The sequence below is a fragment of the Aspergillus piperis genome (genome assembly GCF_003184755.1).
Source record: "Aspergillus piperis CBS 112811 unplaced genomic scaffold BO85scaffold_7, whole genome shotgun sequence".
Classification (NCBI taxonomy): Eukaryota; Fungi; Ascomycota; class Eurotiomycetes; order Eurotiales; family Aspergillaceae; genus Aspergillus; species Aspergillus piperis.
The window spans coordinates 1,243,285-1,269,699 of record NW_020291597.1 but is presented as its reverse complement, the minus strand read 5'-3'; the positions used below and the strand labels follow the sequence as shown (position 1 = coordinate 1,269,699).

The 26,415-nt window shown below is 48.2% G+C and overlaps 7 protein-coding genes and 2 non-coding genes across 9 annotated transcripts; 5 read left to right on the top strand and 4 right to left on the bottom strand.

The window, feature by feature from the left end:
• Nucleotides 1-189: 189 nt before the first annotated feature.
• Nucleotides 190-1,749, top strand: BO85DRAFT_370537 (OTU domain-containing protein; the record flags this gene model as incomplete). The annotated part of the gene is made up of 3 exons (XM_025655964.1): nucleotides 190-415; nucleotides 512-939; nucleotides 991-1,749. The coding sequence occupies 3 exons, from the start codon at nucleotides 190-192 to the stop codon at nucleotides 1,747-1,749; spliced, it is 1,413 nt and encodes a 470-aa protein (XP_025516627.1).
• A 1,442-nt stretch (nucleotides 1,750-3,191) lies between these two features.
• BO85DRAFT_t139 lies at nucleotides 3,192-3,283 on the top strand. The gene has a single exon. It is a non-coding gene; the product is annotated as a tRNA-Asp (tRNA).
• A 528-nt stretch (nucleotides 3,284-3,811) lies between these two features.
• Nucleotides 3,812-6,718, bottom strand: BO85DRAFT_280127 (MHYT domain signaling protein). The gene is made up of 4 exons (XM_025655189.1): nucleotides 6,390-6,718; nucleotides 5,770-6,334; nucleotides 5,532-5,717; nucleotides 3,812-5,467 (listed from the first exon to the last, which is right to left on the bottom strand). The coding sequence occupies exons 1-4, from the start codon at nucleotides 6,542-6,544 to the stop codon at nucleotides 3,998-4,000; spliced, it is 2,376 nt and encodes a 791-aa protein (XP_025516626.1). The 5' UTR covers nucleotides 6,545-6,718; the 3' UTR covers nucleotides 3,812-3,997.
• A 577-nt stretch (nucleotides 6,719-7,295) lies between these two features.
• BO85DRAFT_448725 (uncharacterized protein) lies at nucleotides 7,296-7,729 on the top strand. The gene has a single exon (XM_025660001.1). It carries the CDS (start codon nucleotides 7,517-7,519, stop codon nucleotides 7,703-7,705), a length of 189 nt encoding a protein of 62 aa, XP_025516625.1. The 5' UTR covers nucleotides 7,296-7,516; the 3' UTR covers nucleotides 7,706-7,729.
• Nucleotides 7,730-12,596: 4,867 nt separating this feature from the next.
• Nucleotides 12,597-13,059, bottom strand: BO85DRAFT_487418 (thioredoxin family protein; the record flags this gene model as incomplete). The annotated part of the gene is made up of 2 exons (XM_025663452.1): nucleotides 12,597-12,897; nucleotides 13,031-13,059. 2 exons carry the CDS (start codon nucleotides 13,057-13,059, stop codon nucleotides 12,597-12,599), a joined length of 330 nt encoding a protein of 109 aa, XP_025516624.1.
• Nucleotides 13,060-14,378: 1,319 nt separating this feature from the next.
• Nucleotides 14,379-17,290, bottom strand: BO85DRAFT_280076 (uncharacterized protein). Its single transcript, XM_025655188.1, has one exon. The coding sequence runs from the start codon at nucleotides 16,879-16,881 to the stop codon at nucleotides 14,485-14,487; it is 2,397 nt and encodes a 798-aa protein (XP_025516623.1). The 5' UTR covers nucleotides 16,882-17,290; the 3' UTR covers nucleotides 14,379-14,484.
• Nucleotides 17,291-22,268: 4,978 nt separating this feature from the next.
• Nucleotides 22,269-22,836, top strand: BO85DRAFT_280004 (uncharacterized protein). Its single transcript, XM_025655187.1, has one exon. It carries the CDS (start codon nucleotides 22,366-22,368, stop codon nucleotides 22,654-22,656), a length of 291 nt encoding a protein of 96 aa, XP_025516622.1. The 5' UTR covers nucleotides 22,269-22,365; the 3' UTR covers nucleotides 22,657-22,836.
• Nucleotides 22,837-23,858, bottom strand: BO85DRAFT_280003 (uncharacterized protein). The gene is made up of 2 exons (XM_025655186.1): nucleotides 23,380-23,858; nucleotides 22,837-23,282 (listed from the first exon to the last, which is right to left on the bottom strand). The coding sequence occupies exons 1-2, from the start codon at nucleotides 23,648-23,650 to the stop codon at nucleotides 23,017-23,019; spliced, it is 537 nt and encodes a 178-aa protein (XP_025516621.1). The 5' UTR covers nucleotides 23,651-23,858; the 3' UTR covers nucleotides 22,837-23,016.
• A 2,477-nt stretch (nucleotides 23,859-26,335) lies between these two features.
• BO85DRAFT_t140 lies at nucleotides 26,336-26,407 on the top strand. Its single transcript has one exon. It is a non-coding gene; the product is annotated as a tRNA-Met (tRNA).
• The last annotated feature ends 8 nt before the right edge of the window (nucleotides 26,408-26,415 follow it).

The window sequence follows — 26,415 nt, the reverse complement described above, 5'->3', positions numbered from 1 at the left end:
CCCCCCCCAATTTATTCACTCTCTCCCCATTCTACTGCTCCAGAACACTCAGCTGTTCTCCTTTGACTATTGTGTGGCTCCCCACTTTTCCTATTGTCCCGCCTCTATTCTCCTCTGCTCGACGGGGCTCTTCTGTGTTCCCCTTGCGCCAAATGAGGGCCGTTCGTCGGGCAGGGCTATACATCAACCATGGCGGACGCTCCAAATGGTGGCAGAATCGTGCCTATAGTCACGACTGCCCGTCAACACTACTCCAGCTCTCCGACAGATGAAGCCATGGCCAAAACATCTTCACAGACCTCTCAAAAGGCCAAGATGCCTCGCAATGCACGCAACAAGACTGCAGAGGCGGAAACTCTGGAGATTCCTTGCCTCAATGCGCTAGGGCTCTATGCTCTCCCCACTGAGGGTGATGGTAACGTGGTCCCTGCCATTGGGCATCTAGCTTCAATTTAGACCTCAATTGGGTTGAAGAAGCATGCTCTCCAATCTATCTAACTCTGCATCGTAGGCAACTGCCTTTACTACGCGCTGTCGGATCAGACTTATGGGGATTTCACTCACGCCGACGAAATCCGTGATCGTCTTGCAGACCACATATCCGCCAACAAAGACTACTTCATGAGCTTCATAGCCGCGGCCGGTGGGGAGCGTCGAGCCCCTCGACGAGCTGCGGCTGCAGCCGCCCGACAATCTTATTGTTCCTCTTCGTCCGCTAGCCCGGCGCCTCCTTCAGCCAAGGATAAAGAGCGGAGCTTTGACTCCAAGGTGGCAGAGTCCCGGAAGAAGGGCGTTTGGGGAGGAGCAGAGGAAATCCAAGCTTTCTGCCAGGCCTTCAAGAAGGACGTTCGCGTCTATACCATGTACGGCATTCAGAATTTTCGTGACGTTCACGCCCCTGAAGGAGAGGAACGCGACATTATTCATATCGCATTCCACGTAAGATACATTGTGCTATGATATCACTGTACAGTTGTCTAACGGGTTTAGGATTTTCACCACTACTCCTCTGTGCGGCATAACGATGGGCCTCACACCGGTCTGCCTTGTATTCCCACAGTCGGTAAAGAGCAGGAAGCAGAGGCGTCAGCTGCTGAACCCACAGTTGTCGACATGGCTACCCCTTGGAAGATCTCTGCAATTCAGGAGGGTCTGGGGGGTAAGTATGATCAAGGCGCTATAGTAGAAATGCTACAGCAGTGCCGCGGCAATATTGACCGGGCATTTATGAATCTCCTCGGCGAGGATGGCAATACGTCTCTGGCAGACGCGCCCTCGTCCAAGGCCATCATGAAGTCCCGCCTGCAAGCATCCTCAAGATCATCGTCACCTTTCAGCGTCGGCAGCAAACGTTCAGCAGATGAGAGTGACGCTGACGACAACCCTCAGCCAGCTGTCCGACGTACCCGGACTCGTGAGAGTAAAAGGCGTATCCTCCCTGATGTCATGGTCGGGATCGAGTTTAGAGACGATCAGAATGATCTGGTCTCGTTGCGGTTGCGAGTCAGCCCAGACACTGTCGTTCCCAAGCCTGCAGTCCAGCCAAGCACCGAGCAGGCTGAGGCCAGCTCGTTCGAGTCTGCAACGGATAGTCCCAGTCTTTTGCCACAGGACAGGAATCTCAGAATCCGGTCAAAAACCGTTTCAAGTGAAACTTCTAGCATTCCGAATGAGTCCAGCGATGAGCGAAAGCCACCCCGACGGAGCCAGCGGATTTCCAGGACTCGTCCGGCGCCTAGAAGTGCTTGAATTGCAACTTGCATCTTCCCTCACTCTCATCTACACTTTATGAGAACATCAATTCCGATTCACCACAATTTCCTCTACGCATACGACATAACGACTCATCCTTCACCTTCGCTTTATTGCTTTCCTAATCATTGCATTACGAGCGCGTTGGGTGTTGATCATACTTTCCCGCTTTACCATTAGAGCATCTGTCGACATTCACCATTCTCTTCCTTTCATACCACCGGCGACTTGGAGCACTTACGACCCAAACCATTTTTCTCCCGCATATTTTCACCATTTCCAAAGACATAGTCAATGACGACTTTTTGACTTGACTTACACGCGAAGCGTACGACACATACCATCTACATCTTCATGAGGCGTTATTGGACGGTTGCACATTGCATAAATCCCGTGAGATTTCTAACTTGCATACATGCATTGGGTCGGTGCACCTTTCGGAAAAGTTACCTTCTCATCCATTGATTTGGCCTGGCGGTCTTCTGGAGAATACTTTCACATTTGGATGATTCTGCTGATCATACTGCTGCACGGATTACAATGTCTTTGATAGAAGGAATGTTTGTCTGCCAAACACACTATCTTGCTTGATATCACCGGCTATTGCAGAATAGACTGGTAGAAGTCCACTATTCTATTCCCGGACTGTTCTGTGGCTACTTAGCTATTTGACTAGCGATTATTATTGAGCCGATGAGACTCATTTGCCACGAAAATAAAGGCACAATACTCGACCATAGCATATTAGTTCCACCTCTAGTACGTAGACTTGTAGACAGTATCAAGTATACACAGAGTCAATATTTTACAACGTATATGATAACTGGTAGTAAGCTAACACTACAGATATCATTTACATACTCAGACGAGAAAGAACAGAACAATTGAACCCAAGCATCTCCCTCTCTGATTTAACATCAAGCAAACAAAATGCAATGCAATGCAATGCAATCGTCAACCAACGCTACCCAATACAACAAGGTACACTAGCCATACAGCCCATACTATACTATACCTACATCTGAAGCCCCATACACAAGGACAGACAATTCATCAGGCACCAAACCAAACCAAACCAAACCCCACCCTCCTCTCTCATTTCCCCCCTAAACATGCACACACACACACACCACCTAGTAATTTCTCCCAACCAACCATTCAATCCTCTCCTACAATAACCCCTCCCTATCGAATGTTCACAGCGATCGATTACACATAATAATTAAATTACCCCTCTTCCTCCTTCATCCCCTCTTGCACGATCCCCACTTCACTCTCCACCAGGTAGCCATATATTACTAACTACTACGTAGTACTTTAGTGTGTAGTTGGCGGACCAATAACCAGCTAGGTATAACAAACCTGTCAGCTTGCTTCTCTACCTCTAGCCAGCTCCATTTGGTTTATATAACATATTATAGGGGTATTATCCTATCAATTCCTCGATGGTCTAACGGTCATGATTTCCGCTTGTCAATCCCACCTTTGGGAACAAGCGCGGGAGACCTGGGTTCGACTCCCAGTCGGGGAGAATTTTTTGGTTTTTGATACCTCTTCGTCTTTTTTCCACTGGGGGAAGGAAATCTTATGTTTGGTTTAATTAGTATGCTGTTTTACTTCTTGGTTTGTAGAGAAATCCCTTGCGGGTAAATGATATGTAGGAGGTTGGTTGATGATTGTTCTTGATCGATGGTATTTTGAACAATCATGGGATGGGAGGCATGTGGGTTCTGTATGAATGCTTAGGAGTATTTATTAGTAGAGATCTGCATTCTGTCGCTCAGTGTGTGATTATTGTATTTATAGGATAGTAGATACTGTCTATATGTACATGACGGAAATGACTCCAGAGCTGGTTGCTTCAATTCGCTAGTATATGGATAACAAGAAAGGATAAAAGAGAGAGAGAGACATGTAATCTGCTTGCTGAGTGTGAGGACATTGCGATACGATGTGATCGTTTGACGGGCGTGAAATCGTGAAGAGATGTGTGCATAACCGTGTTGCCTGCTGGTCCATGGTATGGCCTCTGGCTAACCCCTTATAATCTGTTTCGTGGGGGTGGGCAGCTCTGCTCTTTTGCAGCCGGATGTCTCCAAAGGCCGCGTGCAGGCTCACTCCATTCTGGCGCATATCTGGCGCACACGTGTATCTGATGGAGGACCTATACTTCTTTGAGGTCTCCGGGTGAGAGCCGGGCATCTGGCTCAGAGCAGTGTTTGAGTTGAATAGTCTAATTTCATGTTCATCCTGTGGCCACTGAGCTCCGGGCCACTGAGCTCCGGGCCATCGAATTCCGAGTAATGGCTGTATTTGGTCGCAGGCGAACACCAGGTGAATAGCAAAGGTTATAGAGTTCATCCACATAACTGCTGGTAGCCAAGTCACCAGCAACAACGGTGGCGTGCGAAGCATGTTTGGTAGATTCCAGTGATCGCGTAGATAGCTTAGCGACGTCCACCTTGACCTCCTTGCGGACCATGATATCGCCCAACTGCGAAAGCTCCGTCAGCGTTTCCTGCGAGAGATCCCCATGGGCGGGATCCATATGCTTGCGTGGCCAGAGTTTCAGAACAGAACGGATGGAAGGTGTGATGTCGGCCTCCGTAGCGGAGCTGCTGCGTGCGTTTGAATAGTACAGTTCCCTGCCCAGTTCTTTTGCAAACCCGTCGCCTCCGATGTTCGTGTCGTTGAGTTGCTGCTGTGCGCGGAAGAGGCGTAGAGGCATGAAGGTAAAGTCTGGGTTTGAGACTTGAGTATCCAGGTTTCCAACAGCGCAGAACGGTAGTAGAATAGAGTTTGACGTATCGGAGTCAGATAAAGCCCGGCAAGGGGCAATAAGAGGTTTGGCCGAGAATTTCGAGGCCATGTTGATATCAGGAGGAAGTGCGCTTTCTAGCGATGTCATTGCATGGATCAGTTGCTCGCGGAAGTCATCGATCTCCTTGTTTGACTGAGCCGCTTCTGATTTCAGCCAAGACAAGCAGGTCGATATGGTCCATCCTTCCATGTGTGAGATCAAATCGAGGTGCTGAATGTTGATCCGTTTGATCGGTAATGTTGATGAAGGCAATGGGTTACCGGTTCCCTTCGCTGTTAGTACCTCAAAGTGGTCGGAAATAGTAGGGCGCATAACAAAGGAAACGAGGTGGACGCCCGGCTCGTAATTGCGGCCTCCGGTCGCGTAATCTCGCATGTCTTTCAGATGCTCGCCCAACACAGGCAGCGGAATGTGCATTCGGCTCGACAAAGCTGATGTGACGTTCTCGATCGTGGTGAAACGGAAACCTGCGGCGGCCAGTCGATTCGCTTCCTGTTTGTCCAGATGGCGCACTGTGAAAAGCATCTGACCCTTGCTATTGTTCAACCGAGAGTATCCCATTGCCCGAGAGAAGCGCGAAGTGGGAGCAGTCGTAATCAGTACGTCGTCGTATAGCTTTCCGAGCGCCGGCAGAGGCTGTCGAACCTCATCGGCGAGATCCTGAGCGGTAACGCAAAAGTGTCGCTTGAAGAGCTCGTCGAAATCGTTCTGCAGCTCATTCTCCTGATCCAGGGCCTCTCCCTTGGCAAGGAAGTGCTCCGCCGCCTCTTCGTCTGTCTCGATCCGACTCCTCATGAAAGGAACGACATCCTTGACCAGATTCCAGTGTCTACTCGCTCGGTACGCCCAAAGGAAAGCGGGATGGCTTCGGGTAAGATCGTCATCGTTGAACGTCTATCGAGTCGTCGAAGAATCCTGCATCAGCACAAGTCGAAAGTGGACTAGCTTGTGAACATACCTTGCCAACATAACGATCGACAATCTTCCGGCTAGGAAGCAGCGCGTGAGGAGTGACCATGATTCGTCCGGACTGGTCAAAGAAGGCACAAGTCAAAACGAGCTGTCGAGCTTGTATGTTCAGCCTTCTCCGGTTTCCACCAGCAACTACGGCGCACGCCGTCAGAACTCCGCAAGCAGCGCATGCCTATAATCCGTTAACATCCGCCAAATTCGGTACCTCCTGGAATTCAACCTACCAAAACAGAACTGATAATGACAACTTGGCTCCGCGAAAGCTGGCCATTATGCTTCATGGTTGTGTCATGATTGTAGTAGTATGTACCAACTGCAGCAGTCCAATGCATGCCAGAGACAGCAAGAGCAAGGACACAGCCGCAAATACCACGTCGCCACCAACTATCTGTCCAAGTGGCCCTCCACCGAAAGAAGACCGTCAATGCAACAGTACTAGCAAACACCGCAATGATGGTAGCACCGATGATGTTTGCAATCCGGTAGCTACAGCGGTAGTTGCTGATACCGAGCTGGCCGATATAATGCATACCACATACTGCACCACCTGTGAGTATACCACCCGTCAGGATTCGGAGATAACCGGCTTTCTCGCTGGCTCCTATGCTGTAGAAGGCAACGAGCAAGACGACAACCGGAAGCACGAAAGATACGCCCGTAAACGTCATGCTATAAATGATCTGAAGCTGCGCATCCCCATTTCCCAAGACAATGGCACGGTTTCCAATGTAATGCATACACCAGATACCGACACCACCCATTGTTATGGAGGAGGTGAGCAGTAGATACCTATACTTACTGTCAGACGAATTCCTGTTGTTATCAGACAGTGTGGATATCGTACCAGTTGTACAGACCAGACCTCGATGTCCGTCGGTGCAGAAGCTCCAGAGTGGTTGTACATCCCATCACACTGACTACGTAAGCCAGAAAGATGAACCCTCCCATGTAAGACACATGGACATTGTCCCCGTGGGGAGCCCTGTCCGTGAGCAACATTCTCGGCGTGAGAAGCTTGTTAAGACCAGATATTACCCGCAGGACAGCGGCATGGAGAGGATGATAAAAGGTCCCTCACTGCATTTGCAAACATACAACACTGGGGAGGTTACACAGCAGCAGCAACAGGGCGTTGCATGAGGGGGGCAAAAACAGAGTAAGCCTGACAGGAGCAGGCTTAACTAGTATCATGCGGGAATTCTTTCTAATATAACAAATTAACAATGGCATTCAGCTTCCAGGAGCTCCACGCGGCTGGCCCGTACTACGTACTAGCCACGATTCTCCAGGTACCAGATTGACGGACCGTAATGCAATCAAGGACGTTAATTTATCGAGCAGACTAAAATGTATTATGTCCGAGTGGGAACCGTTTATTGCCCTTCGGTGGCCGCAGACCCTTCAATTTTCACAATGGCTGTACGCGTCCAATTTGTGGACGAGGGCCCCAGAATGAGGGTCCGGCGCTCTTCCAGCATTCACATTGGGCAATGTAAATTGAAATATCCAGTCTCCTTCCAAGATGTATCAGTCTGCTCCGTGTCTGATTGGATCAGAACCATCGATCGAGGTTGCACCAGGAACCATGGGGCATTGAGTTTACCGGATCGGTTCCAGACTTGCAGCCTTGGTTGGCGAGTCAGAAACATGACTGAAGGGCCGAAGGGCTTGATCAGATTAGTCCAGGAAATTAAAATTCTTCCCATCTGTCAAAGTCGGTTATTACTTGTCGACCAGATGGGTCTACATTTGTGGCTCTCGGCGGATAAGGACCGCTAAAGCCAACCCTGCCGGATGAGGGCCAAGAAGGTTCAGCTGCGCCGTCTGGCTGAACCTTCGCTCTTCTCCGAAAAAAACATGCTTTGCACTATAGGTGAGCCATGCAGGACAAAGTCATAGCTCTGGGAAAGGCTATTAGGGAAATTGAAAGATAATTACGTATCAGGATACCAAGCGTCTAAACTTCCCCTAATGGCGAGAAGACCGTCAGCACGTCCTCTGGAACTCCGTCGGCTAAACCATCCTCGAGCCATTAATACGTCACGGGCCCTCAACTTAGGTAGCAACTATCCAGACTCCAGAGGGGGGGCATGTTGTACCGTCAGCACTCAGCAGATGAAACTCAAGGCGGAACCAGGCAATTGGTACACTCCAAGTTGAGATTTTCGACGGGATCAAAAGAGCAGAATTTCGCCAATTGCCAGCATCCATGCGGTTGACAAAGACCCTGAGTGGTCAATAGATGCAGTAGCGGGCTTAGCTCGGGGCACGTCCATTGGGAATCATGCGATTCACAGGCGTGGGTAAGACAATCAATCTCTCGCAGTGGAACTGAGAAGGGCGAGCTGGATTCCGACGGATGGGACCAAATGGAGACGAGAGACCATCGGTAGCACGTTTGAAACCAAAGTTTTGGACCGTTGGATAAGCTGAACGTGGCCGAGTGGGAAGGAAGAGAGGGGAGGATCCAGACAGAGGGTCGGAGATGCACTCCCGTTGGACCATCACGCGCTCACTAGGCCTGTTCAGGGTTAGGCCGCTGCCCCGTGACTCAGATCGTGGGTTCCATCTCTCGATTGGCCAATCCCGATCTGGCTAGCTGGCCGAGCATGATTCCGCTAGTCTGTTTGTGGTCACCACCCACTCACGCTGAGACTGAGAGATCCTCTTCTGTAAATTCTGTAAGCGATGCCATCTCGTCTCTGGCACTCAAATCAATATATGCAAGTCGGGCCGAGGAAGAAACTGGGAAGTGTCAAACTCTAAAGGATGTATTTCCTCTTTTTTAGGGCCAGAATTATTGGTAGGATACTATAAAGTTAAACGGACGGAGTGCCCAACCCTTTCAGGTCAACAATGATGCGAGATACTACCTAGTTTTAGTCCAGGCTGAACTCTAATAGAGTCGGGTAGAAGTAGTAGGTAAGGTACTTTTGCCTCCGTGGAAATAGCAACAAAACAATATGGATCCAGCTTGCGAGCGTCTTATCCCGTCAGCAGCAGTAGCAGCAAGAGATCGCAACAACCAATTGATTGTCCGCCAAATCCTTCCGGTTAACACCTGCCGGATATCCCCCCTACTAACCTTACTGCGTAAGCGTGAGAACTCAATGGTCGATTCGCCCCTTGTATTGACTATCTACATAGTATACATCAGGATGAGTATCTGTTCTCAAGAATTCCAACGCAAATTTTCTTTACAACCGAGCCAGAAATCAAAAGCCCACTTAAGTTCGGATTTTGCGGGAAGTAAATTATCCTCCCGAACGACCCGCGAAAAAAAAAAAAAATAAAAGAGAGAACCAAACTATTCAAGTGATTGATAACCATGGAAGGGAATGTTTCCAATTCCATAACCATTCCATAGAAACAGCCCTGACCCACTGTAAGCATATCAACACAGAACACACAGTAGCACAAGCATGAGCCTGCAGCAGCCATCCAGATAAATGAATTCGTCACCCTTTTCCGGCTTGTTGCTGACAGCACTGGCGTTGCCGCCCAAGTGATCGGATCCTTTCACTCCTCCATCGCATGTGTAGACCTACTATTGAGGTATCCAGGAAGATCCCTCCATCCTTCTACAGCCCCCAAGAATCATACTGAGGATGCGGAACGCCGGAAATAGCCCCATACCACATATATCCTTTTCTCTCCACGATCAACACACGCTTCGATCATGCAATCCTGCCGTATTCCGGAGTACCTCGGCCTCCCTCCTATGCGGTACAGCCGAGCTGCAACTGGGCTAGCCAGGTCCATGACTAGATTAATTCATATGACAGCCAATATCACCTAATTTAATTCATCGGGCACGGGCCTCACTAGAGCTCTTTTCTGTTGCATAATAGGGTGTAGCCGCGGTATGTATTCCGCGGTTTCAGGGGATAAACAATAGAGACGAGCACAACAGTACAGCACTGCATAACCCAGGAGGGCAGTGAAGATGTAGTTATTAGAAAAGTGGCTGTGCGCACAGTGCAGGTGTAGCTGAAAGATGGAGCCGTGAGCCGTGTTATGGTGGTACTCTGGCCCACTCCCCTGGGAATCCTTTGGTGTGCCGAAAGATGTCCGTACTCGGACGGGGCTAATGCGGTAGTTAAGCCTGATGAGGTAGATGATGTAGCAATCTTCGCAGAGTTCTGGTCAGGAGTGTTTCTGATAGCAAAGGAGGTTAGAAGATGATTATTTTCCGTAGACGCACACCGACTTTCGACATCTGCACGTGTTAATTGCCTTGTCAATGCGTCTAGCCGGTACCTTGCATGAAATCTCCGCATTGAACATTTGCATCCTTGGATAAGCTTCTGATATATCTCAAACACCATCGCTATAATATAGTATCTGTGTAATATATGTGGTAACCCCAGTCGATAATAATATGGTTCTTGGATCCGGACTTGACCAAATGTTTGGGAGACGTGCGACTGACTCGAAGACCCAGTTTTTGATCCGACCGCTTCTTTGGCTATGATTAATCGGTAAGGACAGTTTCGATGGGAACTATCTTATCTAATCGGGATTTATATCCACTGCATTGTACAGTACTGAGGGATAGAGCCTACACTGTGCTTGTTTGTCAATTGCTAAATCAGTCAAAGCAACTAACCAATCCCTGCCTATATTCAATTGGGAGCTGCTCAGTACCCTACTAAAGACAGTGGAGTCGTTTTACTCCGAGTATTGCATGGACGTAGAGCTTGGTGACCATTGCTTAGCTTGACTGTTCTTGGTAGGCAACAACAATGTTCGAGTCAAAGCAAGCTTCGATTATTGGTGTCAACAGTAGACCAATGGGTATGTACCACCTTATCAACAGCCGGGCCTGACACCTCATAGCTCATAAGCTCATGCTTCCATGAGGTAAGGTGTAATCGCATTTATGAACATTTGTGTCGACACTATGCTACTCTTCTCCCCAACGATATAAATTCTTTTCTGGGAGTCAATTAGAATAATATTTCCTCTGATAAGAGCATCATCTACGCTACGCCCAATATAATATAGTTGCGATCATATCGCTAGTATATGACGCCACAAGTAGATATTGCGTGTTTAATGCTTATCACTTGGGGTTATGTCAAAGTTTCACTGAGGACATACTCTACCTGACCTGGATTATTACTCAACGAGATCTATCTGCAGCCACCTTCCTAGACATCCATATCTTATTGAAGAACTCACACGTTTACTACTAACTGCCTCATTAAGGTTCTATACACATCTTGATATCGATGTTGAAGCTGCCACTTGCTGTACCAAAAGCCAAAGAACAGCAATGGAGAAGGACTCAGCGACCATCTCCTCCACCAGTAAGGTCCGGAAATCTGTAAGAAAAGTTTGCCGGGCAGAGTAATAACAATTGTGCAACTTAGAGGGGGGGAATCACCCGGATGATGAAACATAGTACAAAGTGTATATTCGTTTAGAAAACCGTGGTCACTTTAATTACTTCCGGTTAAGCTTCGATCATATGCCCCTCTTTGTCAAGTCTTACGCCCGAGGGAGAAAATGTCTACACCATGCGCCGCGCTACGATGCTAACATGTTACTATCTATCTCGGAGGTTTTCTCCTCTCGGTCTAGTATTTATACCTCTGTTCATATTCGAGACAAAGAATAAAAGAAATGCTATAGACCTGCGGCCCCATTGGCACAGATTTCTAAGCGTCCTTATCAAGTTGCGACGTACCAACTAGACTAAAGGCACAATTTGGACGATTGGGTATTCTCTCTATATATATACGGTTTAGGTATCTATCCAATTCAACTGTTTATTATATTCAATCTAATTAGTATTTCACACAGCATCCGGTTGGCTTCGGAGGTCCTACGTTTGAGGTAAGACAGTTATGGAGCTACACGGACAGTAAGTAAGTCACTTGAGCAACAAAATTGCCAATCTTTTGCTAGGATTACTTTCTCACATATGCATATATTTTTCCTAACCTTGGGAAAGCGAGGCCTACTCGAAGTTCAGATGCATTGTAAAGCTGTCTCCATAACTCTGGTCTGTTTGGACAAAGCATTTGTTCATAACTCAGCTTATCATATGTCCGTAAACACAACTGTTAGTGGATTCCCAGGGAATTTGGAGACTTAGGATGATAATCCGGCTTACTTCGAATACGCATTTAAGCTATAATATGAGATGGTATATGCACACGGGTAATGATATCTAATAAGATTGTGCGTCGTCCAGTTACCATCCATATGAAGATCCACGAGTATCGAAATTCGTAGTGATGCTATCAACTCCATTTGTTTACAGCAAGCATAGTATCGTATCAATATATTTGGTTATGTTATGGATAGCAACGCATTTCCTTTGCATCGTATCGAAGCTCATTTCCTTTGAATACTACGCCTTACTTCTACACTTGGAGAAGATAGTAGATGAAAGTTCTTGCATTATGCCTAGTCTAATTAGCGCCTAGATGGTTCTATACTGTAGGTCAATATACGGAGATCCAGCAGCTGGGCAATGTTAATGTGAACTATTGGTGATCCTCTTCGAACAAAACAATGTAGTGGCATCTATCTGCTTTGGAGACGATATCACTTCGATATGTTGCTATTACTCATTGTCTGGTGGCTTAAGGTAGTTATTTGGTTTAACATCATTAAGGAGATGCAGGACAGACTGGATATTTCTGGGTCCGCCGATTGTAGTGTAGGTTATGCATCGTCAGTAGATCTAGTATAAGTGGCAAGATACAGGAATAAGGCGTTGGAGTTGGACTTGTTTACTGGGATGTCTATTCAGAGTGTAATATGTCAGGCAAGCCTGATGTCATCTTACATTAGCGTATGATGCGCTTCAACGAAAACAAATAACCCCAAGTACCTGCATAGTAATGAAGGTCTTAATACCACTGCTACTATGGTCCAGGAATACGGTCATGACTACATCTACAACAAGTATTGCCATCGACTCATACGGATCGTCTCGAGTATGTGTGTGCGGGGTAAGAAGCCCATCAATTAGATTTCATCTGTAACTAGCATAACCATCAAGGTATCCCCTCATTATCGTCTATCAACGGGGAATTTATGCAAGCAGAGCCTTGATCTTCTCCTCCAGACCCTTGGGGTTGGCACCGGTGAGGTCGTCGAACTTCTGGCCGTTCTTGAAGAGAAGGAAAGTGGGCATGGCACGGATACCGAGCTCGGCAGCGACCTCGGACAGTTCGTCGACGTCGATCTTGTAGAACTTGGCGTTGGGGTACTCGTTGCTGAACTGCTCGACCTTGGGGGAGATGGCCTTGCAAGGACCGCACCAGGTAGCGAAGCAGTCAACGACGACGGGGCCGGTGGACTCGCCAAGGACCTTCTCGTTGAATTCGGCCTTACTGCAGCAGAGACAGTTAAGTTAGTGGAGGTCTCAAAAGGAATGGAGGGGTAAGGCGTGAGGAGAAGGAGGGCGGATGTTATCTGAAGGTGAGAACATAAACGTCAGGGAGGGGAGGAAGGAATTGCACATACGACTTGATGTCGACGACGTTGTGAGACATGTTGGAGGATGTGTGAGAGAAAGCGCGACGGCTGTGGATAAACGGAGTTGAACGGAGGAAAGAAGGCGCTACTGCGGTTCTAGTGGAAGACTGGATAGAGAATCTAGCGGAGGAGGAAGAGAGAAGGCGTCGGGAGGCCAGAGTGGATGGTTTAAAACTATGGGAAGGTTGAGACGATGATTAGCTCCGAATGAGGGGCAGCCCAGCAACGGAGGGGCACAAATCGAATTTGTAGTGGAGAGTTGAGTGGCTGACACACAACCTCCGAACAGTGACGTTGCACCGCCGCCTGACTAATCGCCCGGGGCGTCGAAGCCTCTCGGTCACAGTCGAAGGCCAGGGTCGCTTCTGGGCAATATGGGCTTACCAAGAGACACCTCGAGAAAGACGAAGGCGCGATTGATTTGTCAGGCTAACAGCAGACATTCTGGCTGCAATTGAATAGTAATAGGCAATATATGGAATGATATAATCAACAGTAAATTACGGGCCGGTTGGGCAACTTGGTTGGTGGAAGAGAAAGGGGAAAGAGATGCACGAAACGGTGAAGGAAGAACCCAAAGGCAAATGACGTGCTCCCGTCGCTTATGAATCGCGACCGGTCTGGACAGGCGCTTGTGGCCTGAGGCATCCATCGGCGAGTCTCTCCGATCACCTGATCCGAGTGCGGAATAACATGGCAGTATCGTTCGTGAATGAAGTTGCGGAGAGGATTAAGGAGTCAGTCATATCAAGTCGGGTCATTTATTGTCTAGGGCGTGGGAAATTCCCTCTGGTGATATTTACAAGCAATGGGCAAGCGGGCCATGATGTCATCCATCTCTCGAAAGATAACGAGCCGCAATACTCGAGCATATAGTACAGTCAAGACATTAAACAATAGCACGGGTGGTAATCGTAATAAGGAAAGGTGAACAGGTAGAACTTGTGTCACAATATGTGCATTGAACTGAAGAACGAGAATGCTTCGAGTCTATCAAAAACGCGTAAGTGCCCGCGATCACCACAAGACAGTGATCGGGGCAAACTCATTCAAACTTCCGCTGATGTGGGGGTATCAACAAATTCGAGAACTAACAAAGCCCACCGACAAGACAAGAGCACAGACAAGACCTGTGCTTGACCCGGTGAGAGCGTTGGAGAAATATAAGCATGGCGCATCCAGCGCCATGAACCCTGAGGAAATCCACCGGGGAAGTGTGAGGGGAATATGAGGGGGGGATCTGGAAGGGAAAGGAGCGACATAGGAAAGGTTTTAACGAGCGACTGGGGTGAATACGGGAAATATTAGATAAATGCACCATGCTGACATCAAAGGAATTTCAACACGGGCAATTATTCCTCGTGGTAGCAAGGGCGTCACTTGGATCTACCTCGGTTGATCCAAGCAACGTTGCGCACAAGATTGTCCGCTGGCGACCGGGCTCAATTTGGGCGCCCATTTGCGTGGTTTTCGGACGTTTCGAGCTCGAACTCGGCAGAATGCTCTTCGATGGGGCTGAATTCTTCTTCGGCACAGAACGACTGGACATTCTTCAGGAGTCCTTCGTTGGACTTTGGACGGATTGCTGGTGTCACAAGTACAGGTCGCCGGGCGATTTGATCATGCCAGGTCTCCTCGGCTTGCTCTGGTACGCTATCCATAGGCGTGTCCTTGTCAGGCGACGCACCAGCTACATCAGGACCAGATTTGGGACTCTCATCCTGATTGGTCCCAAATCTGACGAGAGGTTCGCTAATTGGGGCCTCATCTCCATGGGAGGATCCCTCACGGCCCTCTTCCATGATGTTTCGCGATGAACTAAGGCTGGTGCGCAGTGGATTGCTCGCCTTCTTCTGAGATATGCGGCGTAGAAATTGTCCCGACATCCATGAACCCTCGGAGTCAATCGACGCTAACGATTGGGACAAAGGAAGATTATCCGGGTCACCTTCCCAGCTTTCGCCTGTCCAAGAATGGTGAGGATTTCTCGGGATGTCCTGTGGTTCTGATCCAGAACTGGGGATGGGATACTGGGTCCCCATGTTGATATCTGACATCTCGTCCTCTCTCTCGAACTCATCCAACACCTCTGGAATATCGGGTGATTGAAGCCGTGAGTCAGGCGGAGAAAGGGGCTCGTCACCGAAATGTTCGGTAAACTTAGACTGCGACCGCTTGATGGTACCTGACCCTAGGAATGTCCGAGGAGCAGCAACGAATGAAGGAGGTGGTCCAGACGATTGCGTCTGAACCTTGAAGAAAGATTCATGAGACGGATTCGAGTGCTCAGGGCTGCGTTCATGGAAACGTTCACGATAGCTGCGTTTAAGCCGCGAGCTACCGCGTCTGAAAATGGAAGTAAGCGTATTAACACGTCCGCTACCGTGGTCAGACAAGCGCCGGTCTGAGTCAATGGTTCGCGAAATATCGGATGTGGATTCGCGGCCTATGCCATAGAGTTGCGAAGAAGTTGGGCTATACAGTTCACGCCTCGACGGCGAGTGAGACAGACTGCTGCCGGACATGCCCATGTCTTGCGAGGGAGCAAAGCTGCGACGCATCACAAGCTTTGGTTCCCGAATGGAGCTATCGTCGATGTTACCAATGACATGCACACTATCAACGGACTCGTGGCCACGTCGCTCTGTGTCTTTGGAAGCACCTCTCAGCCAAGATCCAGAAGTACTACCGCCCACGAAGGCATTGGTTTCATTTGTCCGAGGGGCATATTCTTTTGACCGATCAGAGACAGCCCGGCTCTCCGCGCCCGGCCGACCACGTCGAGCTAAAGATGTGTCTTCAGCCTCGCTGGATGGTTCTTGGGGAACAACATCGGCTTCTGCTTCTGCTTCTGCTTGCCGTTGTTGTTCCGCAGCGCGTTCTAACTTCCGGTGGAGTCTGGCTTGATCTTCAAGTTGCTTCCTCTCCCTGCGCCGACGGTCCCTTTCGAGCAATTCCCTTAGGGCACCGGCATCCAGGTCGTCGGCTAGCTTGTCTACTCTCTTCTTAGAACGCGAGTGCTCGTTGTGTGTGGCATAGGCAGGGGTCTTATCCTTCCGAATTGAAGGCTCAGACGGTCTTTGACTCTTAGCTGTCGGCACCCGAGGAGTTTCCACATAGCGTATAACCGGACGAGGCGTCCATGCAGCAAAAGTGTTGACCTTGAACGTATAGGATTCGAAGATATCCGAGAGTGAGGATGCAGCGGAGTCACGCATAGAAAGGCTGGTATCAGAACAATGCCGGTCGGAGCGTCGACTCTGGGCCCCATTAGCCCGGCGTGTCTCAATGGAAAACCGCTCCGCGGGTAGCGGAGAGTGACGGCGAGGAATATCGATGGGAGCAGAAGCCAGCATCCGTATTTCCCGTTCCCTGGCAATCTCGTATGCCTTGCGCTTACTCAGCTTCTTCTTTAACACTGCCGGACCATTTTCGTTACGCTTGGATTTCAACAACGATGCAGAGCGAGACAAAGAGGGTTGTTCGTGGCTCATGGTGGAGTAAGTAGTGTAGGCGTCGGAATGCTGACCAGCTCGGGAGACCGGGGCCCGGTTTTCTTTGATCGGGGTCGGCTGCTCACTGTGTGACGTAAGTGAAGGGTACTGGACGACAGGGGAAGACGTCGGATGAGAAGCATCGTGCAAGAAGCTCGGGACGACTTCAACAGGCTGGGCGTGTCTGTTCTTCTGACGTTTGGAGTGCTTGCGGGACAGTCTGCCGAGCTTGCCGTCATCGAAGCTGTGGCGAGGCTCTTGCGACGACTGGACATCCGCCACAGCAGGTGCATCCAGTTGGATTGTATGCCGCTTGTTCTTACGACCAAACGGCCATATCGCCATGGCGTCTGGTTGATGATACCTCGTCCCGTCTGACCAGTCAAACGTGGACACTGAAACTATCGAAGGTGACGTTGGAGCGGGTGACTGGACTCATCAGGAAGGACCGGGAGGGGAAAGAAGGATTAGACACGCGACCAGCAGGCGAATCTAGAACAGATAGCAAGGCACGGGTAACAGCCTGGAATAAACAAAGCACCAGACAAACAGGGTGACAGAAGAAAGGAAGAGGAACAATCCGAGGTAGTAGTTTGTCTAGAGATGGAGGCGAACCGAGACATGCAAAGCGGTGGGAAGGGACTAGGGTGCAGCGGAGCGTGTGGGTTGTTGTAAGTAGTAGTAGTAAGTAGTGTGTGTGGGAGTGAGTAGGCAGTGGAAGTAGTAAGTGCAAGGATGATCCAGGCGCTGGTAATTGGCTACCTGAGTAGTGTAGGTATGGAGACCGGGGCGAGGATCAGAAGGGGTCGTAGCAGGTGACTATTGGTTTAGAACGAACGGGTAATCGTAGTCAGGAAAAGTAGTGGAAATTCGGTTTAGTAGCAATAGTGAGACCTGGAGCCACGCCACATGGGGTGGCGGAAAATCAGAGATACAGAGGGGTGGAAATCTCGTTTTCCGGTCACAAACAAAACAAGGAGTTTAGAAAGGAGAAGAGAAACAGAAAGGAGTGGAAAAGAGGGGAAAGGGGGGGAGGGAGGGGAGAAGAGGAAAAGCGAGAGAGAGAGACCCCGATGAAATGAGAAAGCGAGGAAGATGAAGAAAGGAGAGAGAAGAGAGGGAGAAGAGGAGAAAGGGAGACAAGACGACGAAGATGTAGAAAGATGGTAAGTAACGAGCGAGACGAGACGAGCAAAGAAGGAAGGGTAAGCAAAGCAAGCAAGTACCAGGTGATGAGCCCAACGAGGAGCGACAAGCTGCCTATCTTTCGCAGTGGATTTTCCTACTTGACAGCCAGAAGAGAAGCAAAGCAAAGCAAAGCTATTCTGCCTACCTCCTAGTTTACCGACTAGTACCAACTTACTATGACTACTTTACCTAGTAAGTACCTACACAAAACGGTCCCAAGTCGAGAGCGAGGGACTGAGAGGGCCGAGACACAAACAAACCCGCCCGTTTCTGAACCAGGGGATCTTGTCGGTTGGTTAGTGGTTACACACCGTCGACCCTCCCCGGGGCCGGCCGTCACAGCAGAACCACTTGGAACCAGTCCCAAATAATCCACCACCGGGACGCTTGATTTTTGATTTTCTTCATTGATTTATTTTTTTCTGATTATTATCATGGATCAATTTATTATTATTATTTTATTATTATCACTATTACTATTATTATTATGATTTTTTTTTATTGTCATTAACAGAAGGAGATTAGTTCATTACCGACTTACTTACCTCCTCCATACATACAGCTCTCGCTCTCTCTTTCTCCTCTCTCCCTCTCTCCCTCTCTTTACGCTGCTGTTCAGGTGATGGATTATATGCATCAACCCGTTTCTTTCTAATTGACCACCCCCTCCCCTCCCCTCCCCTTTCTTTTCCCTTACCCACCCAGATGTTCCTTCGTCTAGTAATACTAGTGGATAAAGAACCAACCCATTTTAAGGTCGTTGAGAGGAGATAATGTCCAGCACATACCTGCAGATGCCGCCTTTCAACTCTCCAACGGTAACCCGTTTGCTCTCTTTCTGTGTGATGCATATTTGGTACGTATCTAGCTAGTGCTAAACCAGGAGAGAGATCATAACCTGAATGGTAAGGGAGAATTGAACCACGGAAGACACAAAAATCGATTGTCGAAAAAAATTTCTTCCAAATGTGGGGAAAAGACCACTAGTGGCACCTAAACTGCCAGATTGCAACCCAATCCGATTATTGTTACCAGAAACTAGGGGCAACTTCATTGGTACCTGCCTTAGGGACTGCCTAGCCAGTGAATGACCCATGGTATCTGCCGTACTCCACACTCCATACTTAGAAACCCACTAAACCACAGCAGCTAGTAATTTATCCGGATATTGTTACTGCACAACGCAGCCCACTTTACAACACACTCGGTATGTGTGAGCTCCGTCAGTACCACCTCAAAACAAGGCGCCAATCGATACAGCCTCAGCTCCTCCCGGGGGGAGCCTTTCGGGGCAGGAGGCAAGGCGTTTTCTCCCTTGAAGATCATATTATCTCCTAGAACATACCTAGCCAGATACTGTTGTTCTCTGAGATCATTCTTTACTTAACTTCGTGAGATCTGCTAATTAAGACGAATTTTATAGCCAATGATGTCATGCTAAAGCTTACTATACTCTTCCAACAACACTCACAGATGAGATCTATGCAACCTGATCGGAATTGAGTTTATCGTGATAAGAGAAAGGAAGCTTCTCTGAGAATGTGTAGGCAGCTGCTCCTTAGCCTTTTCGGACGATGCCAAGGAAGTCTCCTCTAGTTATCGAGGGCGCGCGCCTACTATGACATATATTCAATGAGCTCGACATGACCTGTAGAAGTGGTCACCACCGCGGAAAGTACCGTGCAAGACCTTTTCAGACCTACCTACATGAGCCGGATGCACGCTCAATACCCCCGCTCATCTTACCGACGGCAATAACCGCTCCTCATTCACAAAGTACCCTGGAATACTGAGAGCCATGCATGATTACTCCCCATGCCTACTTGGTGGCTTCGCAGTATCTAAGCGATCACACTTACAAAATACAGTAAGCACGATGAAAGATTTTCATGTTCCGCGCCCCGGCCTTAGCTAAGCAGTTAGGCCCCATCCTCGCGACATGAGGAATGCTTAGAGGGGGCGAAATGACGGTCCAACGGGCTTCTTGGGGTGGGGAGACACCGTCCACAGGAGCCATAACTGTGATACGAAAATCTTAGCTTGGCTTCGACCGAGTTTGTTAGAGCCGATGACAATTTTACCAGCCGATACGTACGATCAAAGATCCAGACCAGCAGAGATGCAGTGTAGAAATTTGGTGGGTGGGTTGTGTTCGTTCCTAGTCTGGCGGGCTGGCTAGGGATTGGTACTTGACCACTGATATCCGATAGGTATCTCTGCTGGTTGATCGTATGAAGTAATCCTACTCAGCAGTGTCTTACTCACCTGATACTACTTAACTATCTCCATCGGTCGGACATGGCTGACATTTCACTATTCTGCACTCTTCCATCACCAGAAAACCACTCTGACAGATTTTTTAGTCAGGTACCGCCCACATCAAACAGGGGTGGATGGAGTACCACGATGGGAGTTCATGTTAAACTTCCCGCTCCCAGCCCATCCAATTTCCGCTGGCCACAAGCTAATAAATTGACAATTTTGACAGCCATTGACAGGTCGAGTATGCATTGGCCAAAGCGTGCAGCACCCATCACAATAACGTAAACCGCCCGTAACCCGTAACGGTCGAATCTCCATTGTCAGTTAGGAAGCTGCTGCTCGCAATTACAGTGGGGCCTCTTTTTTCCGACTAAAGAACCTTAGGGTCCAAAGGTTAAGAACTCCAAAACATCAGACTCAGTGCGATGTCTGTCGATCACCGTGATTTTGATCCGGTCGTATGTTCGAAATGAGAAAGTCGCAGGCCTGGACAGTATCGACCTGCGTCAGTGGCTCACTCTAGTCAGCTGCGATCAGACTGGGAGCGGTTCGACTCTCCCGAGATTGAGTGACCTGAGTCATCACCACGCCGAACCCCGGCAACGGAAATAATCTCCTGTTGTTTACTCTGGTCCTTGCAGATTGCTTAGGCGGGCCCGACTCTCCCTAGTCCTTACAAAACAATTGAGAACAAGCGAGTTGGTGTCTAGCCCACTCGAGTCTTCAGTTGGTTCGTACTCGACCGGAAATGCCGAAGCCAGGCCCATGCGAGCCCACTTACGCGCGTGCTGCATTAGAGCTGGAAGAGCACAGAGTAGTCGCGCAATTTTACTACTGACCTTGATACTGTCTAGTTACTACACAATGTTGCTGGCATCCTGTCAAGCTCCCCATTTAGGTAAACGTTAACGATCTCTCTCATCGTTACCTATCTCGTGCTTAGAGCCTGTGATTGTCATGACATCTGCTGGCCCGGCGTATCATCGGACTACTAGTTACCGATACACTCCTACTAGTCTCAAGCTTGTCAGTTTGTCTACTTCGTGACTTCGTCCATGGAGTTCGGACCATCCACCCCCTCGCGATATACTCATAGGTTTGAAGGGTCATCCAGCGCAAATCAGTGGACCAATGTTCCTGATTACTTGAAGACCCGGCTAGATCTCAGTGTAATGAGAGGCACGAGTTGGGAGAGTGAGACAGTCCGTCTGACTAACACCCGCGGGAGCACAAAGCAGCCGCTAGCTTTTCCTGCCTTGCATGTACTGAGGCGAGAGCAGGTGGCCGTCAACCCTTGTTAATGGGGTTTCACTCGGAGAGTTCAGCGTGGCTTAACTGTGTGTACAGCATTCGGGTAGGCAGGGAAAGGTAGCCAACCCTCCCGGTACCATGGTCTTAGGGCAGCTCTAATTAAACGCACAGGACGCCCAGAGTTTTCTTGGTATCAGTAGTATGTTTTGTCTAGTCCCGGTGTCCCCCTCGTTCTAGATAGACAGATAACTAATCGTGCGTCCTCCGCTACCTATGCATGTCATGCTCCATCGGCCATATGGAGCATCCATATTGTGGGTTTTCGTAATCAGTATTCAGTCACTAGTAAATTATCACCGAACAGTCTCGGTGTGAACGCCCTTAGTTGATAGGCGGATTAATTTCCCTTCTATGAGGGGGTGTGGGTCTTCCTAACATTAAGAAGCCGTTGTGTATCCAACCATTTCTGGTACCTGACTCCCCAACTTATTAGGATAGCCGGGTACGTTACCCTTCGCATTTTGTGTTACATGCTGGGCTACATAGTATTTTGCAGAGCTGCTGAAGTGTCATAGGCAACGGAGTATATTTAATGATAAGTATGAGTGAGGAGATACCATGCAGCAAAGCGCTGCAATATAAATGTCCATTCCAGTACCCTGTGCTGCAGTGTGAATGGGCACTGCATTCAATACGTCCATGCACTCTGCACTCCATACAAAATAGTAGCACTCGTACTTCTTCCTTGCGTCGCAAATTCTTTTACTCTTTTCTGAAGTATATACATATGCTTCTGCATATGCTTCTATTGGATTGCCATGGCGACAGTCTATACAGCTCAACACACCGGCGTAATAACACCTACTACTTCCAGGAACCTTCTGCCCGATATCTCATAATGCCAGTTCACACCATCTACATTATGTTGAACTAGTCTACTCACACAACGACGCTGTACTAGCTCCTTCCTATAGTAGCTAATATCACTAACGTGATTTCCTCGAACAGACCTCTGTCAACTGCACCATGCACCCAATTCGCTATTTTTATATAGAATCGAACACATAACACTATGCACCATCACCAAGCACCATCCATTCAAGAAACACACCCACATGCACAACCGGAATGCCACGGAATCTACCACCGACTCAACAACAAAGCCATGACCAAAACCATGGAAGACCGCAACACACCCCAATATTTCCACCAGTGCAGTATCTAGACCACCAGCACGAGGCGCCCAGACCACAAAGCCAGCAACCAGATGCAACTACTACATTCTTAAAACCCACATCGCTAACATCTACCAGATCACAGACACCCGATATGACATATCCGACTGTCAAGGCAACCAGACATTTGCATCTACATACATACATACACACACACACACACACACACACATACATGCTATAACGTCCAAGCATTTAACTCAAAATCAACTGCCAGCAATCCAGCCAGTCCAGTTTACCTCCAACAGACGTTGAAAGAAAGAAAGAAGGAAAATCTTGTTTTGGTTCCCTTGGCACGGAGCTAACGTGAAGCCCGGGAGGTGTTGTAAGGCACCACGTCGGATTGAGCTGGCAGGCAGGCCGGCAGGCAGACAGAGTACTTACAATCTCTGTGTGCGTGCATACATGCATGCATAAGTGCTTTTTTTACGACATCTAACCACCAATATTTTACTACTACCATCATTTCACGCTGCTTTGCTAAGTGGTTCGCATGCTCACTATGATACCCATCCACCACTAAAACACCTAAGCAGGCAAATACCTACATTACATGTGGCATCACCAAAACGCATCGAGATGGATGGAATAGTGTCTTGGACTCGACTCGAGCTCGGGGCCATCGTTTCCACACTAAAGCCCCCCCCCCCCCAACACAAGTCCACCGAACTACGGACAATGTGAGACATAAAAAGAAGTCTAGATTCGACCAGACCCGTTTAGTCTCTAACGGACGTGCGCGCCACGTTGTTAGGAGGGGACTGACTCCATAAATCAAATCTGGACCCATTGCCCATGTCCGACGGCATCCTGCGCCCAATATAATCTCAATCAATATCTGTCGTCGGGATAACACCGGAGTTTGGGCAGTTCAATTTGGGAGATACGGTACGACGGGGATACTTACTCTTGGTTAGTACCAACGCCAAGATCCGAGATAAAAATAAAAAATTTGCAGAGCCATGGCACAGGTTTAGATGGAATTGGGTAAAGTAAATGATGTTCGGGAAAGGATGGAGAAAAATGCAATTTATGAGAGAGAGAAGAAAACAAATAGTAATTTGCTCCAGGTCCTGATACATCCGTTCATTACAATGATCCTTGGGACAGAGAGAAGATGATCGTGACATTGGGACCAGGAGGCAGGAAGAGACACCCGCCCACTGATAAGCGTACATGATAGTAGTCCAATAAAAGAAACAAAATTAACGTGGGAGGAAATTTCCTGCGGGTGCCGATAGTAGATAGTAAGTAATACCCACCAACCATTCCGCGGTTGGGCGTTGAGCGGAATCCGTGGGAATGAATGGTAGTACAACACCAGTAGTAGTACTGTAGTAAGCATTAAGATGGAATAACGATGGTTCTAGCCATCGATCTGAGCAATCGAAGTATACTAGCAAAAATATACTATGAAACCCCCAGTACCATAACAATGATAATAACGACAGGCATCATCACAATAATAAACAACCAGAACAAACAGTCGAAACCATGTCCAAAGTGATGAATGGAAAAAAAAGTAAATACATCCACACCCCATTCCCATATCTTCATTCATTTCATCTCATTTCCAATCAATACAAATAAAATCATTACTGAGTGAACCTCTTCCTCAACCGATTCGGCTCACGTTCCAGAACCCGATATCGACGAGTACTAACATGTCGACTCAGAAACTTCTTTAACGACGACCAAGACTCATCGCGGCTTTTCTCCGCTGTCTGTCTAGTAGTATTGTTATTATTCGTAGTAGTGTAGCCAGTTACATGGCCAAAGAAAGACGCCCGCCGTTTGTTGTAAGGTTCAGGATTACAACACAAATCCACTTCCTCTTGGTCTGCGTGGCGGCGTCGGAGTGAGGTTGTCATTGACTCAGTGCTCATTTCTCTCTCTTTCTCTCTCTCTCTTCTTCCCACACTATGTGCAGGGAAAGCGTGCTTGCACGCGGCGAGACTAATGGAATGGATGTTGGTCCGTGGGCCCTGTTTTTTTCTTTTTGGTTTTATTTGATGGACAGCCACTGACATACACAGTCAGTCAGTCACACACATACACACACCCCTGTACGCCACTAGATAGGTAGATAGATCAAATGGATATATTAATCTGCCTGGTTTTTTTGGTTTGGGCAAGAACAGATCTTAGGGTATAGCCTGGCTGGCTGTTGGCTGATGGTGCCGCTGGGGCTGGCTGCGTGTGTGTATGGTGTTTCCGGGGTCTTGTTGCGGATTTAGGCCGAGAGATGGAACAGGTAATAGACAGGCAACGAAGATTCTGAAGGCGGGGTTGCTTGGTTGGTTGGTCAGGTTTGGTTCGATGGATGATTGAATGAATGAATGAATGGGTGATGAGTGGCGGGTGATCGGATCGGTTTGTTGCGGTTATGCAGGTATGGATCTGTCTTGTATATTGCTAATTTAAACAAGGGTTGTAGTTAAAGAACAGTTTGGCAAATCCGAGGATTATTTTGTTTTGGACTGGCGTTAAGTTCCTAATTGGTAACAGGCTAGATACGTATCATGTACGAAGACGCAAAGCGGCAACAAAGAGGACATATGTCAGTTTACGATCATCAGTAATACGGAGGAGACAGTCAGTAGGTTAGTTAGTTAGTTAGTCAAGCTGTTCGCAGGTGTGAGACTATGGCTAACTACTTAGGAGCTACATTGGGAAACTTTCACTTGCCCGGGCACAGGCAGCATGGTTAGTCTGTCTACTGACTACTCAGGGTGATTATTCCGGGTCCCTCGGAGGGGCGGCGGGAATGAAAGAGGGACTTGATCCATGGTTTGCCGACGCGGACGGAGAGCCAGTAGTGAAGCAGCGTGGTGGATGATCCAGTGTTGGGACCGGTGTTCTGCGAGAAAAAAAAATGCACGTGTTTTTTAATCGATTATTTACCCCACCTATAGGTGACAGATGTAATACTTCGCGATCGATTGTTCTACTTCTAGAAGTATTCGATTATTAGTAGATACTCTCGTTTGTGTCTGGGGAAGTTTGCGATGGTATGATTCCCTAGTAACTATGCTATGAGCATGGGGAGAGCCTGAAAGATCATAACGATCGATCGATTGATTGCATGTCTTACAGCCGGCTGATTCGTCTCTTCGGATTTCGTTCGTATCCGATGGTATCATTAATTGATAAGCTTACAGGGATCCATCGGCTGACGTGGAAGAGCTCCAGTGAGGACGGCTTGGCTGATGTTTGTCCGTTAGTTGCTCGCTAATGTTCACTGTCCTGAGTTATGCACTCATATGGAAGCAGCTGAGAACCACGGTTCAATGAAGGACAAAAATAGTTGACATGGTATGTTCCGTAATTTCCTCTGCGATGGTAGTTGATCTGTTGGGTTGTCCGTGCTGTGGGCCATGACAAAGATATACTATCAGGCTCGGTTAGTTGCATCTCACCGCCAGGTTCAGTAGTACTACTATGATATGACCGGATGATCGTATCAGGTTCATTATTTGGCTTACACCGCCAGGTAGATGGGAAGTAAATGGCCCTGTCTCTACCGATGTATCATTTGATGATCCTGTTCAGTAAGATATCGTGTGCTATGTGAGCTCCTTTGAGATGCTGTTGTGATCGGTAGTAGTATCAGGCCTAAGAGAGGAATATATAACTAGTACTGTGTTCTAATCTGGCAATCTTCCTACATACCTAAGTTCAGTTTATGCATATCAGCAAGTAACTAGTGGGCAGTAATCTGACCAGACTTGATGTGTTCATATTGTGTCGCACAATATATATAGGTCCTACCATATGATTGACATTTTCCTTAAGGCCTCACAAGTAACCGAGATTACATTTGGTATATAATACTAAAACTAGATGGGCATTATAACAGCCCAAGCATGTTAGCTCAGGGGAAGAGCGCCGGGCTCATAACCCGGAGGTCCCTGGATCGAAACCAGGACATGCTATCTGATTT

Coding starts and splice junctions, on each gene's coding strand:
- BO85DRAFT_280076 (XM_025655188.1), bottom strand. CDS start 16,881: ATGGCGATATGGCCGTTTGGTCGTAAGAACAAGCGGCATACAATCCAA.
- BO85DRAFT_280127 (XM_025655189.1), bottom strand. CDS start 6,544: ATGTTGCTCACGGACAGGGCTCCCCACGGGGACAATGTCCATGTGTCT. Junction 6,335..6,389: donor AGGTCTGGTCTGTACAACTG/GTACGATATCCA, acceptor CAGTAAGTATAG/GTATCTACTGCTCACCTCCT. Junction 5,718..5,769: donor TCATTATCAGTTCTGTTTTG/GTAGGTTGAATT, acceptor AACGGATTATAG/GCATGCGCTGCTTGCGGAGT.
- BO85DRAFT_280003 (XM_025655186.1), bottom strand. CDS start 23,650: ATGTACGCTTATCAGTGGGCGGGTGTCTCTTCCTGCCTCCTGGTCCCA. Junction 23,283..23,379: donor GGCGTTGGTACTAACCAAGA/GTAAGTATCCCC, acceptor TATTGGGCGCAG/GATGCCGTCGGACATGGGCA.
- BO85DRAFT_280004 (XM_025655187.1), top strand. CDS start 22,366: ATGCCACGGAATCTACCACCGACTCAACAACAAAGCCATGACCAAAAC.
- BO85DRAFT_448725 (XM_025660001.1), top strand. CDS start 7,517: ATGGCGAGAAGACCGTCAGCACGTCCTCTGGAACTCCGTCGGCTAAAC.